Source organism: Myotis myotis, unplaced genomic scaffold, assembly GCF_014108235.1.
Source record: "Myotis myotis isolate mMyoMyo1 unplaced genomic scaffold, mMyoMyo1.p scaffold_m19_p_2, whole genome shotgun sequence".
NCBI classification, from domain to species: Eukaryota; Metazoa; Chordata; class Mammalia; order Chiroptera; family Vespertilionidae; genus Myotis; species Myotis myotis.
Window position 1 is genome coordinate 131,026,672 of NW_023416324.1, and position 17,343 is coordinate 131,044,014.

Consider the following 17,343-nt stretch of genomic DNA (forward strand, 5'->3'; position numbering starts at 1 on the left):
GTTTCACATGCTCACAATGACAGTGCTAACTGTAGTGCAGATCGTGTACACATTGCATCATGTTTTAAAAGGGAATGGCTACATGATGACATGGCTTTGCTTTATTTTCTCCACAAATATTCCAATGCCAAGTAAAGCTGTGAAAACATGAGCTGGAAATTTCATCACACCCTGGTGCCAAAATAATCTAAATCTTGTGGGGGTGTGTTTTTTTCTTGAACATTTGGTGCAAATTCAAATGTGTATGTGGAGAAACTACACTGGGCCATGTTATTTGCTTCTGTAAAGGCTGGAAGGAAAAATGAATTTTGATTCAGAGTGAATGCATGCCCTAACATCCTAAACTCTGTTTAACATATTTTTAAAAATTTGTTTTCAAAATAATTACAGAATTTTAAAAGACTTATTTTGTTTGTAGCTTGTCCAGCCGGTTTCTACAAGGCTGCGGACGGTAACACGAAGTGCGCTAAATGCCCACCTCACAGTTCCACTCAGGAAGACGGTTCCGTGAACTGCAGGTGTGAGAATAATTACTTCCGAGCAGACAAAGACCCTCCATCCATGGCTTGTACCCGTGAGTAGTTTTGCTGCAACCCATGCATCCATGTTTGTTTTATTTTGTTTTTTATTGTGTTATTGTTGGTTTTTTGCTTCCTGTATTTTGTTTTTTGTTTGTTTGTTTTTAAGCATTTGGCCCATTTACTTGTGCTACCCATGTGCAAATTGAAAGCTTTCTCTGCTTCACTCTCCATGCTTGGCTCACCACAAATGCAACATTTATCACATGAATTGATAAAGCACCTACTGCAACAGGACCCCAAAACTCTCTGTATCTTGTTTTAGATTTTGCTTTTTATTAGACAGGATAGGGGAGATAATCAGCATGGGATTTGTATTTTTGCATTTCGATTCCCTCTTGCTACATGTTGGTCATAGGTCATCAGGAAGAGGAGTAAGATTTATAAAAGTAACACTACAGATTTCATAACTATTCACAAGGGCATTGAGTTTAATGGTAAATACCTTTGTTGGACTTTCTGAATGCATATTCAACCTTGAGTCACATCTCCCTCACCCATAGCTTGGAGAGAACAGTGCTCTTGAATCCATGTCTATAATCTCATGGATTCTCTAAGGACAAATTAAAATATGTAATAAAGACAAGATGGTTATTTACCTCTTTCAGTCCCATTGTAAACTATCTCTTTCCCTTGTAGTAGAATCCAGAAGTGAGGCTCATTAATCTTTGTTGAACTACTTTGCAGGACCTCCATCTGCACCAAGAAATGTTATCTCTAATATAAACGAGACCTCGGTTATCCTGGACTGGAGTTGGCCCCTGGACACAGGAGGCCGGAAAGATGTTACCTTCAACATCATATGTAAAAAATGTGGGTGGAATGTAAAACAGTGTGAGCCATGCAGCCCAAATGTTCGCTTCCTCCCTCGACAGTTTGGACTCACCAACACCACGGTGACAGTGACAGATCTCCTGGCACACACTAACTACACCTTTGAAATCGATGCCATTAACGGGGTGTCAGAGCTGAGCTCACCACCACGACAGTTTGCTGCAGTCAGCATCACAACTAATCAGGCTGGTGAGTACTCTTGCAACTCAGAGTCAATTAAGAGTCTTAACAGAGAGGGGAAGAAGAGGTGGGAAGAAAAAGATTTGAAAGGACTTTAGGATTTTCTCTTCTGTCACTTTTGGACAGTTATGGTACATTGAATAATTCAATCTTCAAATAAGAATGAATCATATTTGTTTAGATTATTTTAAATTAATTTAATCCATGGTTATTCAATTTGGAATCTTTAAATAGTTGGGGCTCTGGAGACGGTACGTGTGGTTCTGACTGAAGCATTTTCATATTTCAAAGAATTTAGACATTGAAATTTAGCTGTGAAAAGATTATGTAGGGTATTTTTAAATTTGAAGTATCTTTACCTTAGTTATAATTATATCAGATTTTTATGTTGTTATTCAGTTATTTTATGATCATCAGAAGATCTGAGTATTTTGCTTAGAAAGTTATAATTCTCTGATTAATTAAAAATAAGGAAAAACTATTTTATTGAATAGCTACAATTTGCATTTAAAAAATTAAAATATGAAATTTGTGGAGATGCATAGTGAAAATAGGTCTTGGTGAAGAACATTTAGAAGCACTGATCAAAAAACAAATTTCTTAGGGTAAATTTCACCAACTATTTTCCACTGACAATATTTTCCTAATTAAAAAAAAAAAAATGCTACATCAAGCAAAGGCAGTAAGCAAAGGCCCTTTGATGTGGAATTGGAAAAAGGAAATAAGCAAACAGATTTCTCATCTTTCTTTGTCTTACATCCACAACATTTCTATTTACCGCTACCACATCTTACTCTTTCAATCACTCATTAAATCTTCTACGTGTTTTCTAGTTCTCTGATAATTCGTGTGACATTTTTACAGGGTTTTTTTTAATTTTTTTTAATTTTTTTAACAAATTGATGTTCAAAATTATTTATGGGATTTTAGTTGTGAGTCTCTCAAATATACAGATGTGTTATACTTTGCAGAGTATACAGAGACATACCAACGATACTCCTTTGGGATAAGACTCACTTCTTCAATGTAGAAAAATGATAAATGCATATTAAAGTTTCCTTTGGAACCAACAAAACTTGTGCAAAGTTAAGCTGAGAGATATTTATATGCATAATTGTTGCTATTAGATATCATAATTAAGAATACATTTCAAAAAGTTCAATGCAAAGATATTATTGTATCATTTATGCACAAATAAACATTGGAGCCAAAAAAGGGGGGAAGGAAGAGACAGCATGCACCCTGAACCGCAGAATTACATATTCTTGAATCACCTCCCAGGTGGGTTAACCCCTGAGCTGGAAGTCAGGATGGAATGCAAACTCTGCTTCTTTTCTGCATGTGGCTGAAATTTTGGAAGTCCCTCTGCTCTGTAGTGGGACTTGCCCTTGCTCTGGGGACATGCATACTGGATGCCTGAGGAAAAGAGAAAGGAGAGATGACTAAGTTCTCCTTCACCTGGAAGAGGTTGTAGAGCAAACCAATAACCAGTCAGAAAAACTCATCACTTCCATTTCTCTCACTTGGCTGGTTCAGTAAGGTTAAACTACTAAGGACAAACAATTAATAGGTGTCATCCAAGGGCCAATATATACAGCATGTCAGCACTTGTTAAAATATTGTACTACTTCCATATTGGTTAGAGGTAGTTCTAACTACTTCTGCAGATTAGTATAGAAATGCATCTCTTCTGGTTAATTCCTCCAGTACCCCGAGTAGGCTCCTAAACCCAGTATTTCAGGTCTACCTGATAAACACCCCATAATCCACCAACTAAAAGTATAAATCCTGGCATAAGAGGGGTTTCTAGATCCCTGTGTTGGAACCCCTCCCTCTTGAGGGGTCTATGTCCCTGAAATTCTAGTTGATAAATAAATAGTTTGAATATAACCTCTGATACATTCTCAAGTGTGTCTCTTTCTGATTCCAAACCCCTCTTGCATTCCTACTCTGCTCTTATTCTCTCTGCTGATGAAAATTATACACTTTTAGTGCTTTCGTGATGATAAATAAACTGTGTTTGTTGATAAGACATGACTTTTAAAGGAAGTTCACAGATTTATTATTTTAATCTTGCTTCCTGGAATCTGTAATTTCTCCCACTTGAAGCTAGATCCCAGATCAACAAACATAAGTTTTTGCTTTGCTTCAGTTAATGATATTTAAACTTCGAAACTAATAATATTTAAAAATCTGTTACTTAACTTTATTTAACTATCTCCCATGGGGGGGCAGAAGGGAAGAGTAATGCTATTGGTACGTAGCACATGATTATAGCTTCTCATATGCAAGGAACACAGGAATTTTAAGAAATTATAATTATGTGGCAAATGGCTTTCCCAAATCCTATATTTCATGCTGATTTAGTACCTTTTTTAAAATGGGGGCATCAGTTTGTATTATAATTATCTCCTAAGTTAAACAGAAACATAGACAAAATAAGCAAGAACTCCTTATATTCTACCTCATCATCAGCCTCTGGCTTTCGGACAACGCATTTATCTAGAACTAAATACTCCCAAGGTATGTACAATGAATGAATATAGGTACAGTGGTGACCAAGTGCAAGCCAAGATATTCAAAATAAATGGGGTTGATGCGTTGGCCTTACCAGGTACAAATCACAGTGCAAGACAGAGTTTAACAGGGATGATATCAGTTACTCTTCCTAAACCAACTCCCTTTTTTTTTTTTTAATCACAAATTTATCTACAATATGCACAACTAGGCATTTGTTATTTATTTCTGGGTGCATGTGTTTTTTTGTGTGTGTGCCTGGGGAAGTAGAGGTCTTTGTTCCATCTTGAAACCCCCACAGTTAAGATCCATAAACAAGATTAGAAGCAATGCATTTCTCCAGAGAGTGTTTCTTTGTTTTGCTTTATTTTTGTTCTTGTGAAGGTTAATAGACTTGTAGCCTTGAAAAATGAGCTCCATATTACCAGATAGATATGCTTGTGACAGATATGATGCCATAAAGTTTAAATTCCTCCTACTCTATCTTTGACATGGCCATGAAGGGGAAATGTGAGTGTGTCCCTTTTAATCTAGTTTGTGAGAGGAGCTTGTTACTATTTCTCTTGATTATATGGTAAAAGCCAAGTGATGAGCACATGACAAGGCACCTTCTGCATTGTAGTGGATTATGCTGTAAAGTCTGATGTTAGTTCTCAGCTCTCTGAACTTTCACAAAGTATGTCAGTGAGATTAAAAGCGTGGCCTCTACATAAACACGGTATTTGTGAATCCATCAGTCAAACACATGCAGGAAAGAATTGCTGATTGCAAAACAAAAATCTATAAAGTTATAACTTCGTATGAATTTCTCCTTCGTGTTTTCTTCCTTGAATGAGTATATTTACCTTTCAGTTCTGGAACCAGTCATTCTAGAACATTAGTGGAACATACAACTTTGTTTATTCTCATCATAAAGTCTGCTTTCCCCCCTATTACCTTATAACATATAATGAACTCAGGTTAGAATAGGGACACTCACAGAAAATTTATGAGCATTCCATTTTGAGGTCTACTCCCACTTCCGTTTTACAGCTGAAAAAACTGAGATTCAAGAAGCTTCTTCAGCATTTCATCATGAGATCAAACTTTCACTTAAGTCTCCCAACTCCACAACACTTTCACATTCTATGCTCCTGTGATTCCTGCACGTGGCTACAAAGATAAACGCTGCCTTCAAGACAGACAGGAGCTTTGCTGGGGAAATCTATAACCTATGCCATCCACAGTAAACTTGGTCCTTGCTTCTCAATCATATATCACAGGGTTTCCGAGGGGTATTCTGTAAGACGTCCTCCTTATTTCCTCTCCTCTTCCCTCAACCCAATCTCACTTTTCACTCCTTCATTTTGCAAAGGTTATTTTTTTTTCTCTGTGAAGCAAATTTACAGTAAGAAATAGATATTTGCTAGTTTATGGCACACAGTTCCTAAAACTCTTGGAATTTCCCAAGTGACCAAAGCAATTAAGGTATATTTTGTTATTCATAACAATCTCTTTCAAACACACCTGAATTAATGTTATTGAAGTGACTAGAAAACCCCTAAGGATAGGGGCTGGTTGTCCTGGAATCAAACCCTGTAATTATAGGGTTGAAACTTTCAGCCCCACCTCCTATGCACTTGTGGGAAGGGGGAAGGGGTTGAAGTTAGAGTTCAAGCAACTATGGCCAATGATTCAATCAATCATGCTTAAGCAATGAAGCCTCCTGAAAAGCCCAAAGGAGGGCATTCAGAAATCTTCTAGGTTGGCAAATACACACAGATGCTGGTATGTGATAGGCCTAGAGGAAGCATGGAACTTCTGTTCCCCTTGTCCCATACCTTGTGCCACACATTTCTTCCATCTGTGTCTCCCTGAGTTGTATTATTTTATAATACACTGATAATTTCTTAAGTAAAATGTTTTCTTGAGTTCCCTGAACTGCTCTAGCAAATTAATTGAACCTAGAGAGAAGCTTGTGGACCGCTCCTTTTTTTATTCCTGGTGGGTAAGTATAGATAACAACCTGGACTTGAGATTGGCATCTGAAAGGGGGTCAAGAGAATCAGGTACACAGTGTCAGAACTGAGTGAATTGCAGTTGTAGGACACCCAGCTGGTTTTGTAGAATCACTTGGTGTGGGAAAAATCCCCACTCACTTGGTGACCATAGTGAAGTGTTCTGTGATGGAGTATTGAAAGGAAGGGGACACAGGAGTGTGTTTTTCCTCTTACATCCTAACTTATTAAGACCATAAAGTTTAAGAGGGAAAAGAAAATGCCATTCCATTCCCCTTCTTTCAATCTAATTTCTCCCCTTCTGCACTCCCTAACTTCCATTGACTTGTGACTCTGTAAAGAAAGTGCTCTCTCCTCACTTTCTAGAATCCTTGCCTTTTATGTCACATAGGTTTTTCTTCATCTAGACTGAAATCACAGCAGAAGCAATAACAGCACCCATTAAGTGTGTGTGAGTGCATTATAAGTTGTTTGAGTCTTCAAAATGTCATCCTATTTCTTCTCCAAATTTGCAATCTAAGATTATTTTTTTAAATAAAGTAATTCTTGCTTCCCCTTTTCTTCTCTCATTCATAAGGCAGTTTGGTTTCTGCTCAGCAAGTCTCCTTCTGACAACAGTCATAATTTCCTATTTTTGTCTTTATGTTAAATTTCGTAAGGACGGGGCCTCATTTGATATTCACATTTGTGTTTCTCAGACTTAGAACAATGTCTTCTAGCACCTTGTATTCACTCAAATGTTTACTGAATGACTGAAAGAATGTCTAATGGAAATTTTCATCATTTGAAAATTAAAATATGTTCTTCCTGAAACCACTTTTACTCCTTATTTCTTTCCCTCTCTACAACTAAGACCACCATTTCACCCAGTTTACCAGATTTTAACATCAGGAATAATGTATGGTTTATCTTCCATTTTTAAGAAGTTCTCACATGCTGCTGATTTTTTAATTATTTTGAATTTTCTTACCTTTTTCTCCACTTTTATTGTTAGATTTTTAAATTTCTAGTTATAACATTTATAAATAAATAATGCCATAACTTATAATAAATAGCCTTCTTTAAATTATGTTGAGTTGCCAAGATAAAAGAGAGTTGGAACTGAAATATATTCATTTAAATAAAAATATCTTACCACCCAGCATCTTCTTTCCACTGAGATATTTGTAAAAAGATTTAATGGATCAACAAACATATTTGAATGCTTTTTTTTAATTTTCACATAATATATGCCTGAGCCACACATAAATTTACAATCTAAGTATATACTTAAAAAAATCAAATAAACCTACATAAGACATTATGTAATTAAGTGGGTAGAAAAGTGGCAGTTAAGGATTTTAAGGAAAACTTTGAAGAGTTTAGATGTACTTTGAGGAATAAAAATAAGTAGATAGGTATGAAAGAAGGAAAGTATATGTATCAAAATATTGGAGCCAAGTTGTTTGGGTCACAGTAAGGCCAGGCTGAGAAGAGAAAACAGATCTTGTTAAGGGGTAAGAATAGTCATGGAAGGCCGAGCAACTTCAATGGTAGATAGTCAAGGTATTGAATACAGATACACATATTCAGTGGAGGAGTAATCTAAATTAACCTCTGTTTTAAGATGCTTAACCTTGAAAAGAGCAGGAAATAAAGTCCATAAATAAAATTCTTATATATAATTTTTAAAGTTAATATTTTACATTTAAAACTGTTTTTTCCTCTATGAAGGTTATCCTGACTCTGATACTTCCCTGGAGTGAATGGCGCTTTCCCTCTTCTTTCCGTTTACCTTATTGGAGTTCTGAATGCATGAAATTTGTTTACTTGTATGAAAATGTTGCAAAATTTTGATTTGTTTACATGTATGAAAATGTTGCAAAATGTTATAAAATAGTACCATATTACATAATGTACAATTCACCCAGATTTTTTTAAAGTTAATATTTTACTACATTTACTTTATCATTCTCTCCCCCATCTTCTTCTCTATCTAGATATTATTTATTCATTAACCACTTGAGGATAAATTGCAGATATTATGCCACTTTTTCTCCTAAATAATGCAGTGTGTATTTCTGAAAACAATCACTCTCTTTTACATAACCTTAATGCATTTATCAACATCAGGACATTAACATTGCTTCATACTATGAGCTCATCTTCAGATATTAGTCAACTTTTATTAGTTATTCCACTAATGTCCCTTTAGCAAAAACAAATTGATATTCTGATTGCCTTCATAGTCTATCGGTAATATAGCTCCTATCTATAATAATGAATAAATTAACCATTAGCTGTGAATTACGTCAGATACAAAAATATGAAGGGAAAGGGGACCAACCCTTATTGGTAGGACTTTCTAAGGTGCTTGATCTTACTCCATGAATTTCACAGTTGTCACCCCATTGAAAAATAACTAACAGACACTGCCAATCAAAACAAAGAGAGTACATTTTATTTTCATTTAGATTTCCTATTGAAGGATCACTGATTTATCCAAAGAAGGGTAGCATTTTAGAGTCTACATGATATAATAAAAACATTCCTTACTCAACTTTAAAACATTTTTTTTTAAATATATTTTATTGAGTTTTTACAGAGAGGAAAGGAGAGAGATAGAGAGTTAGAAACATCGATGAGAGAGAAACATCGACCAGCTGCCTCCTGCACATCTCCCACTGGGGATGTGCCCGCAACCAAGGTACATGCCCTTGACCGGAATCGAACCTGGGACCTTTCAGTCCGCAGGCCGACGCTCTATCCACTGAGCCAAACCAGTTTCGGCCCTTACTCAACTTTAGACTAAATGGTCTCTCTCATACATTGAATTTGATGATCAAAGGCAAATCTTTTTTTTTTTTTTTTTTTTTTTTTTTTCTGGTCAACTATTATCATTTGAACTAGTAACTCAATCATAACTTTTTTCTTTTTTGTTTATTTTTTTGTGATTCTGGGACTATAATTCAAAACTTCAGTACTAGTAAAAATTTCATCTATACTAATAATAGGGTAATATGCAAAATGGTCAGGACGCTGTCATAGTAACAACCTATCAACAGGTTGAGTGTACAGCAGGTACAGGTGGGCAGGGACTTGAAGCATCGGGGACAGGGTCAGCAGGAATGCAGAGAGGCCCCTCTGCTGAGGGCCCGGCTGGGGTGTCCGCAGGCCTTCCCTGGCTCTGGCCTACCACTTGGGGCAATCCATCGAGGAGCCCCGGGTGGGTGGCCAGGGCCTACCACTTTGGGGCGATGGATCATGGGGCTCTCGCACTGTGACAGAGCACAGGCCAGGCTGGGGGAACCCCCCAACCCACCCCGAGTGCACAAATTTCATGCACTGGGCCGCTAGTTAATCAATAATTTTGGGAGGTCCTTTAACAACTCACTTTTTTATAAACAATTTTAGAAGGTATTTTACCTATGATTTTGTGGTCAGTTATTTTACAGAACAAAATAACAGAATCCATTAGTGGAAAAATAAATAGAAATTTTTGATAAATCTTGAATAAACAATACACATTTTAAAAAATAAATCCTAAACTATCAGAGCTCTTTGGTTAAGTTTAGAACACACTCTATTTTTTTACATTGATAAAGCAGATATTTCTAAATAATTTTATATTCCTGATTTTAAAATATATTTCTTCTATCCACCTTGTTGTTCTGTTGGGATTTAGAAATAACATAGATATGACAGAGGAACGCCTCCTGTCAAAAACAGCCAGGCAACAATTTTGCCCATTTCTGAAGAAGGAAATGTATGTGTGTATATATATATATATATATATATATATATATATATATATATATATATATATTATGCAAAGTGTCCCCTTGGGAGTTTGACTGGGAGAACAGGAGTTCAATCACTTGCTATGACATGCGCTGATCACCTGGGGGTAGCACAGAACAAAGGAAGGCCCTGGCCGGCAGCCAGCAGCCAGCAGCCAGGAGCCAGGGAAAGGAGGCCCTGGCTGGCAGCCAGAAGGCCCCGATTGGTTCTGATCGCCTTCCAGGCCTAGGGACCCTACCCATTCATGAATTTCGTGCACTGTGCCTCTAGTTTAAAAATAAAGGTAGAGTCCTGACCAGCATTGCTAAATGGTTAGAGTGTCGCCCAGGGCACTGAAGTGGCCCTAGTTGAATTTCAGGGCCGGGGCAAGTACCTGTGTTGTGGGTTTACTCCTGCTCAGGTCTGGACCTGTGTGGGAAGCAACCAGTCCATGTGTCTCTCACATCGATGTTTATCTCTCTCTCTTCTCCTCCCTACCCTTCTCTTTGCCCTTCCTCTCTCCCTCCCTACCATTCTCTCTGAAAAGCAATGGAAAAAATAATCTCGGGTAAGGATTAACAATAAATAAATAATAAATAAATAAATATAGAAAAGATGTGAAGCTGGATCTGCTCTTAAACCATGGACATATATTGGTGTAGTCTCTAAAGAAACATGTGCTGCCATGTAATTATGTTCCTGGAAGATAAGTAGATGTCAGAAAAATATATGTGACTAGAGGTCTGGTGCACAAAATTTGTGCACTTGGGGGGAGGAGTCCCTCAACCCGGCCTGTGCCCTCTTGCAGTCCAGGATCCCCTGGGGATCGGGCCTAAGCTGGCACTCAGACATCCCTCTCGCAGTCTGGAGCTCTCACAGTCCAGGACCCCTCAGTCCTTACCGCCCGCCTGCTGCGGAGGTGGGGGAGGCTCATGCCAGCTCAGTTGCGCTTGTCAGCCATGAGTCTGGCTTCTGGATGAGCAGGATTGGGTGGTAGGATTGTCGCTCAACCAGAAACTGGGCTCACTGCACCTTAGCTCTTGCCCCACCCCCCACCCACTGGTGGGGGTGTGATCTGGGGCCGGGCTGGCCAGGGGAGGGGCCGTGGGAGGTTGAGTTTCTGTGGTCGTGCCCCATACTGTCTCTGAGGAGGCTCTGGGACTGTTCTGCCCTCTGCCTCCCCCCCACCATTGCGAAAAGGGCTATGCAGGGACCAGGCCATGCAGCGGCCTCTCCTACTGCCTCTGCAGAAGGAGCAGTGCCGGGACAGGCGGCAGGGTGGGCCCAGTCCCAGCACTGCCTCTCCCATGACCTCTGCGCAAGGGGCAGCACCGGGACCAGGCCCAGGCCCATGCAGCCTCCTCTCCCACTGCCTCTGCGGAAGGGGGAGCTCCAAGACCAACATGGTTGCCCTGGTGGCACAGACTCGCTGGCCCCACTCCTTGCCCACTGGTCGTTCCAGAAGGTTGTCCAGAAGGATGTCCAGAAGGTCGTTCGGCTGTCTGGCCTAATTAGCATATTATACTTTTATTATTATAGATTCTTTCTCCGAATGTGAAGGAAGATGTTTGGTCGCATGAGTGTAGCAAATCAGAATGTTAACACATAATGAAAATCAACTGTGAAACAATAGAGATAAGACTCTAGTAATGTACTCAGATGACTTTTCCCCTTCTTTTACTTTTGTGATTAATTAATCCTAAGAATTAAAGTCAACATTTTATTTCTCTCAACAAACAAGTAAGGTCTGAATCAGGCCCAGAGATTTCATGTGGCTACACATATTTTCCTGGTGCATTTTACTTGTGTAGTAATTTAGCTTCTCCTCTCTTGATTTGTAATCGAGGCAGATACCTGTGCATCTGGGACTATCACTCTGTAGTGACATGTCATAGTGTGCCTGAAGCATTCCACATCGTTTAACACATTAATGATGCCTTTCAGCCATCACACTGTGGTGTGGAGCCATAGTACATATGCACAGTATGAGCAATAAGCTGAACACAAGCAGAACCATCCATTGTCCTGACAGTTATTCAGAGCCTTTACAGGGGCTTAAAGCCACAACTGTATGGAACACCAGCAAATCGGGACAGTTTGGAGGCTTCCGGGATCTACTGAATTACTGTCACAACTTAATTTCTTACCTTTAAAACCACTACCATTAATGGAGCAGACATGTGCCCGATGGATATGGTCACTCTTTTACTGCTGGCTTCTCCTAAAGGGTACCCATGACATCCTGAGCTAGGGGAGGAAATATGGTGTTAGCTAAAGCACCTACACATTAATAAAGAAATAGCCACTTAATGCTAACTTGTGCCATCTTCACTGCATCTTTCAAGAGCAAAAGATACGTATTTGACAAAAATATTTTGTATTCTCATTTTTCCCCAATAGAAAAATGTTAGTATCAAACACGGTAAATATAAAAACTTATCTTTATATATATAACTTATTTTTAAATGTGTCTCATTCCTTTAAAGCTAAGTTAAATATAAGTCCTTGGAGAATAGCAATATGCACAAATAATTGTGACATTAAACAAATGCAAATATTTAGAAAGAAAATATTCTCTCTCCTCAGAAACAGAAATCTTACTACTACAGTTCAGGCTATTTTATGATAAACTGTTTACATCATATTATAGTATCTCCAAAAGTATAATCTCACTGCTAATAACTGTGATATAGCTCAGAATTCTGATTCTTTAATCTTGTAAATATAGCACCATGCCTAAATTGAAAAAGGGCACCCCTTTCTCAAAAGGCTTTATTGTCACCTGCCATAAAAAAGTTTCAATAGTATACAAATTAAAAGAACTGTGAGGACCCTAAAATTCTATAATATTCACACCAAGCCAAAGAATGCCAAAGCTCAAAGATGAGAAGCTCATATTTCTACCCTGCTTCATCAGTTAATAGTTGCTGACCTAAGTCATCTTGATAAGGTTAGCATTGACCTAATGTCTATTGCATTATTATCTCACTTAATCCTTATAACAACTTTAAACAACTATAAGTGGTTAATACTCTTGTCCATGAATACATAATTCAAAAATTCCTGGCCTTTACTATTAGAATATTCTTCTTCTTATGGCTCAGGAAGGAGAAGGTTTGCATAAAATATATGTGAGATTGAATAAGTAAATCTATAAAGATGGCTACAATCTATAATAATAAAAATGTAATATGCTAATTAGACCAGACAGACGAATGACCTTCCGGACCTCCTTCAGGACATCTTTCTGGATGAAGCCAGGGCTTCGAGGGCTGAGCCCATTGCATGAATTTCGTGCATCAGGACTCTAGTAAGATGCTGGCTGCCTAAAACACAGATTGTATGGCTTTTTTAAAATCAAAATTTTACATTATTTGAGCAATATTCATATGTACTTGAAATCTCAGTTGCTTTATTTGGAAGTTATTTATCCAATCCTTAAACTTCTAAAGTAGCTTTGAAAGAGTATATTTAATCACTGTTAATTTAAAAGTATTTATCTTGACAATTTGTTAGCATCCACTATAACTGGTTTTCATTTTCATTCCAATTGCAAAGAAAATAATTATAATGAATCAATAGAAAGAAAATCTGTCTCTGGCCACAATTTTGTCCAAGACATAGCTTTAAAAGGGAGACTGTATGTTAGAACAGGAAGTTCTGCAATGTGTGTCAAGGAGGTAAGAGGAGGTGTCAAAAGTCCAGTTTGAAAATCCAGGTGTTGCCACTTAATATTTGTAACTATTTTTTTTCTGTTTTTCCCCCCTGTTTTCTTTTATTGTTTAAAGTATTACATATGTCACCTTTTCTTTGTTTGGCCCCCACACAACCACTCCCACCCTCCAGGACAAGCACGCACTGCTCTAGTGTCCTTGTTCATTGGTTTTGCTAATATGCATGCATACAAGTCCTTTGGTTGATCTCTTACTGCTGCTCCCCTGCCTTTTCTCTGAGGTTGGATGGTTTGTTCAGTGTTTCTTAGTCTCTGAATCTATTTTTGTTCATCACTTTATGTTCTTCATTATGTCCCACATGTGAGTGATATCATGTGATATTTTCTTTCTCTGACTGGCTTATTTTGCTTAGCATAATCCTCTCCAGGTCCATCCATGCTGTTGCAAATGGTAGGAGTTCCTTCCTTTTAACAGCAGCATAGTATTCCATTGTGTAGATGTGCCACTGTTTTCTAATTCACTAATCTGCTGATGGGCACTTAGGTTGTTTCCAAATCTTAGCTATTGTAAATTGTGCTGCTATGAACATAGGGGTGCATATATCCTTCCTGATTGGTGTTTCTGGTTTCTTGGGATATAGTAACAGAAGTGGGATCACTGGGTCAAATAGGCGTTCCATTTTTAAATTTCTGCGGAAACTCCATACTGTCTTCCACAGTGGCTGCACCAGCATGCATTGCCACCAGCAGTGCAAGAGGGTTCTTTCCTTTTTCTCCACATCCCCACCAGCACTTATCCTTTGTTGATCATAGCCATTCTGACATGTGAGATGGTAGTTCAATGTTGTTTGGATTTGCATCTCTCAGATGATTAGTGACTTTGAGCATGTTTTCATATGTTTCTTGGCCTTCTGTATGTCTATTAGGTCCTTTGACCACTTTTTGATTGGATCATTTAACTTCCTTTTGTTAAGTTGTATGAGTTCTCTGTTAATTTTGGAGATTAAACCCTCATCTGAAATAGCATTGGCAAATATGTTCTCCCATGCAGTGGGCTTTCTTGTTGTTTTGTTGATGGTTTCTTTTGCTGTGCAGAAGCTTTTTATTTTGATGTAGTCCCATTTGTTTATTTACTCCTTTGTCTCCCTTGCCCTAGGAGCTGTGTCAGTAAAGATATTGCTACAACATATGTCTGCTATTTTGCTGCCTATGGAGTCTTGTAGGATTTTTTTGGTTTCCTGTCTTACATTTAAGTACTTTAGCCATTTTGAGTTTATTTTTGTGTATGGTGTAAGTTGGTGATCTAGTTTCATTTTTTTTTTTTTTTTGCATGTATCTGACCAATTTTCCCAGAACCATTTATTGAAGAGACTGTTTTGACTCCATTGTATGCTCTTGCCTCCTTTATCAAATATTAATTGAGCATAATGGCTTCGGTTGATTTCTGGGTTCTCTGTTCTGTTCCATTGGTCTATATGTCTGTTCTTGTGCCAGTAGCAGGAAGTTTTGAGAGCCGTGGCTTGGTAATGTAGATTGATATCAGGTATTGTGATCCCTCCAACTTTGTCTTTCTTTCTAAGGATTGCTGAAGCTATTAGGGGTCTTTTTTTATTCCAGATGAATTTTTGGAGAGTTTGTTCTAGATCTTCGAAATATGCCATTGGTATTTTAATGAGGATTGCATTGAACTTATAGATTGCTTTGGGTAGTATGGACATTTTAATGATGTTGATTCTACCAATCCATGAACACGGTATATTCTTCCATTTATGTCTTCGTTCTTTTTTCAATGTCCTATAGTTTTCTGAGTACAAGTCTTTTACCTCATTAGTTAAGTTTATTCCTAGGTATCTTAATTTTTTTGGTGCAATGGTAAATGGGATTTTTTGTTTGTTTGTTTGTTTTTTGTTTTTAGTTTCTCTTTCTGTGAGTTCATTATTGGTGTTTAAAAAAGCCATAGATTTCTGGGTGTTAATTTTGTGTCCTGCTACATTGCTGAATTCATTTATTAATTCTAGTAGTTTTTTGATGGAGTCTTTAGGGTTTTCTATGTACAATATATCATCTGTGAATAATGACAGTTTTACTTCTTTTTTTTTCCAATTTGGATGCCTTTCATTTCTTCTTCTTATCTGATCGCTATGACTAGCACTTCCAGTACTATGTTGAATAGGAGTGGTAAAAGTGGGCATCCTTGTATTGTTCTTGTTCTTATGGGAAATGGTTTTAGTTTTTGCCCATTGAGTATGATGTTGGTTGTAGGTTTGTTATATAAGGATTTTATTTTGTTAAGGTGTGATCCCTCTATTCCCACTTTGCTGAGAGTTTTTATCAAGAAAGTGTAGTGGATTTTGTCAAATGCTTTTTCTGCATGGATTGATATGATTATGTAATTTTTGTTTCTCAGTTTGTTTATGTAATGTATCACATTTCTTGATTTGTGGATATTGTACCATCTTTGCATCCCCAGAATAAATCCCACTTGGTCATGCTGTATGATCTTCCTCATGTAATACTGGATCTGATTTGCTAGATTTTGTTGAGGATTTTAGTATCTATGTTCATCAGAGATATTGGCCTGTAGTTCTCTTTCTTTGTGATGAATTTATCTGGTTTTGGAAGTAGGGTAATGATGACTTCATAGAAAGAGCTTGGAAGTGTGCCTTCATCTTGAATTTTTTGGAATAGTCTGAGGAGGATAGGTTTCAGTTCTTCTTTGAGTATTTGGTAGAGCTCTACTGTAAAGCCATCTGGACAAGGGCTTTTGTTTGCTGGAAGATTTTTGATTACTGTTTCAATTTCTTCGATAATTATCAGCCTATTCTGATATTATTATTATTATTATTATTATTATTATTATTCCTGATTGAGTTTTAGAAGCTTGTATTTTTTTAAGAATATGTCCATTTTGTCTAAGTTGTCCAGTTTTTTTGGAGTAGAGTTGTTCATAGTATTTTTTCACAATCTTTTGTATTTCTGTTGTGTCTGGGTTTTTTTTGTGTGTTTTTGTTGTTGTTGTTGTTGTTGTTGTTGTTGTTGTTGTTGTGTCTGTTTTTACTTCACCTCTTTCATTTCTGGTTTTGTTTATTTTGGTCCTCTCTCTTTGTTTCTTGGTGACCCTGGTTGTATCTTCATCAATCTTGTTCATCCTTTCAAAGAACAAGCTCTTAGTTTTATTGATATTTTGTATTTTTAAAATCTCTATGTCGTTTATTTCTGCTCTGATCTTTATTTTCCTTCCTTCTGCTTACTCTGAGCTTTACTTATCGCTCTCTTTCTAATTCTTTGAGTTGTAGGGTTAGATAATTTATTACCATTTTTTCTTGTTTTAGGGTTAGGCCTGTAGAGCTATGAACTTCTATCTCAGAACTTCCTTCACTATGTCCCATAGATTTCATTGTCGTTTGTTACCAGATTGCTTTTCATTTCTTCTTTGATCTCGCTGGTAGCCCAATCATTATTTAATAGCTTGCTATTTAGCCTCCTTGTTGTTTGAATTTTTGTGGTTGTTTTATTGTAGGTTATTTCTAATTTAATGCCATTGTGATCTGACAAGATGCTTGATATGATTCTATCTTCTTAAATTTGAAGAGACTTTGCCTGTGTCCCAATATGTGGTCTATCTTTGAAAATGTCCTGTGTGCACTTGAAGAGAATGTATATTCTATAGCTTTGGGGTGAAATGTTCTGATGATTTCAATATAGTCCATCTGATCTAGTGAGTCATTTAGAGTTGCTCTTTCTTTGCTGATTTTTTGTTTAGAAGATTTATCCAGGGGTGTCAATGGGGTATTAAAGTCCCATA

General features: G+C 37.3%; 1 protein-coding gene across 1 annotated transcript in view; it reads left to right on the forward strand.

Annotated features, from left to right (window-relative positions):
- EPHA3 (EPH receptor A3) overlaps positions 1-17,343 on the forward strand; it is a 365,983-nt gene that overhangs the window by 227,666 nt on the left and 120,974 nt on the right. Inside the window, exons 4-5 of the mRNA XM_036349783.1 lie at positions 419-574; positions 1,266-1,601. Coding sequence (XP_036205676.1) covers positions 419-574; positions 1,266-1,601 — 492 coding nt within the window. The remainder of the gene's footprint in view (positions 1-418; positions 575-1,265; positions 1,602-17,343) is intronic.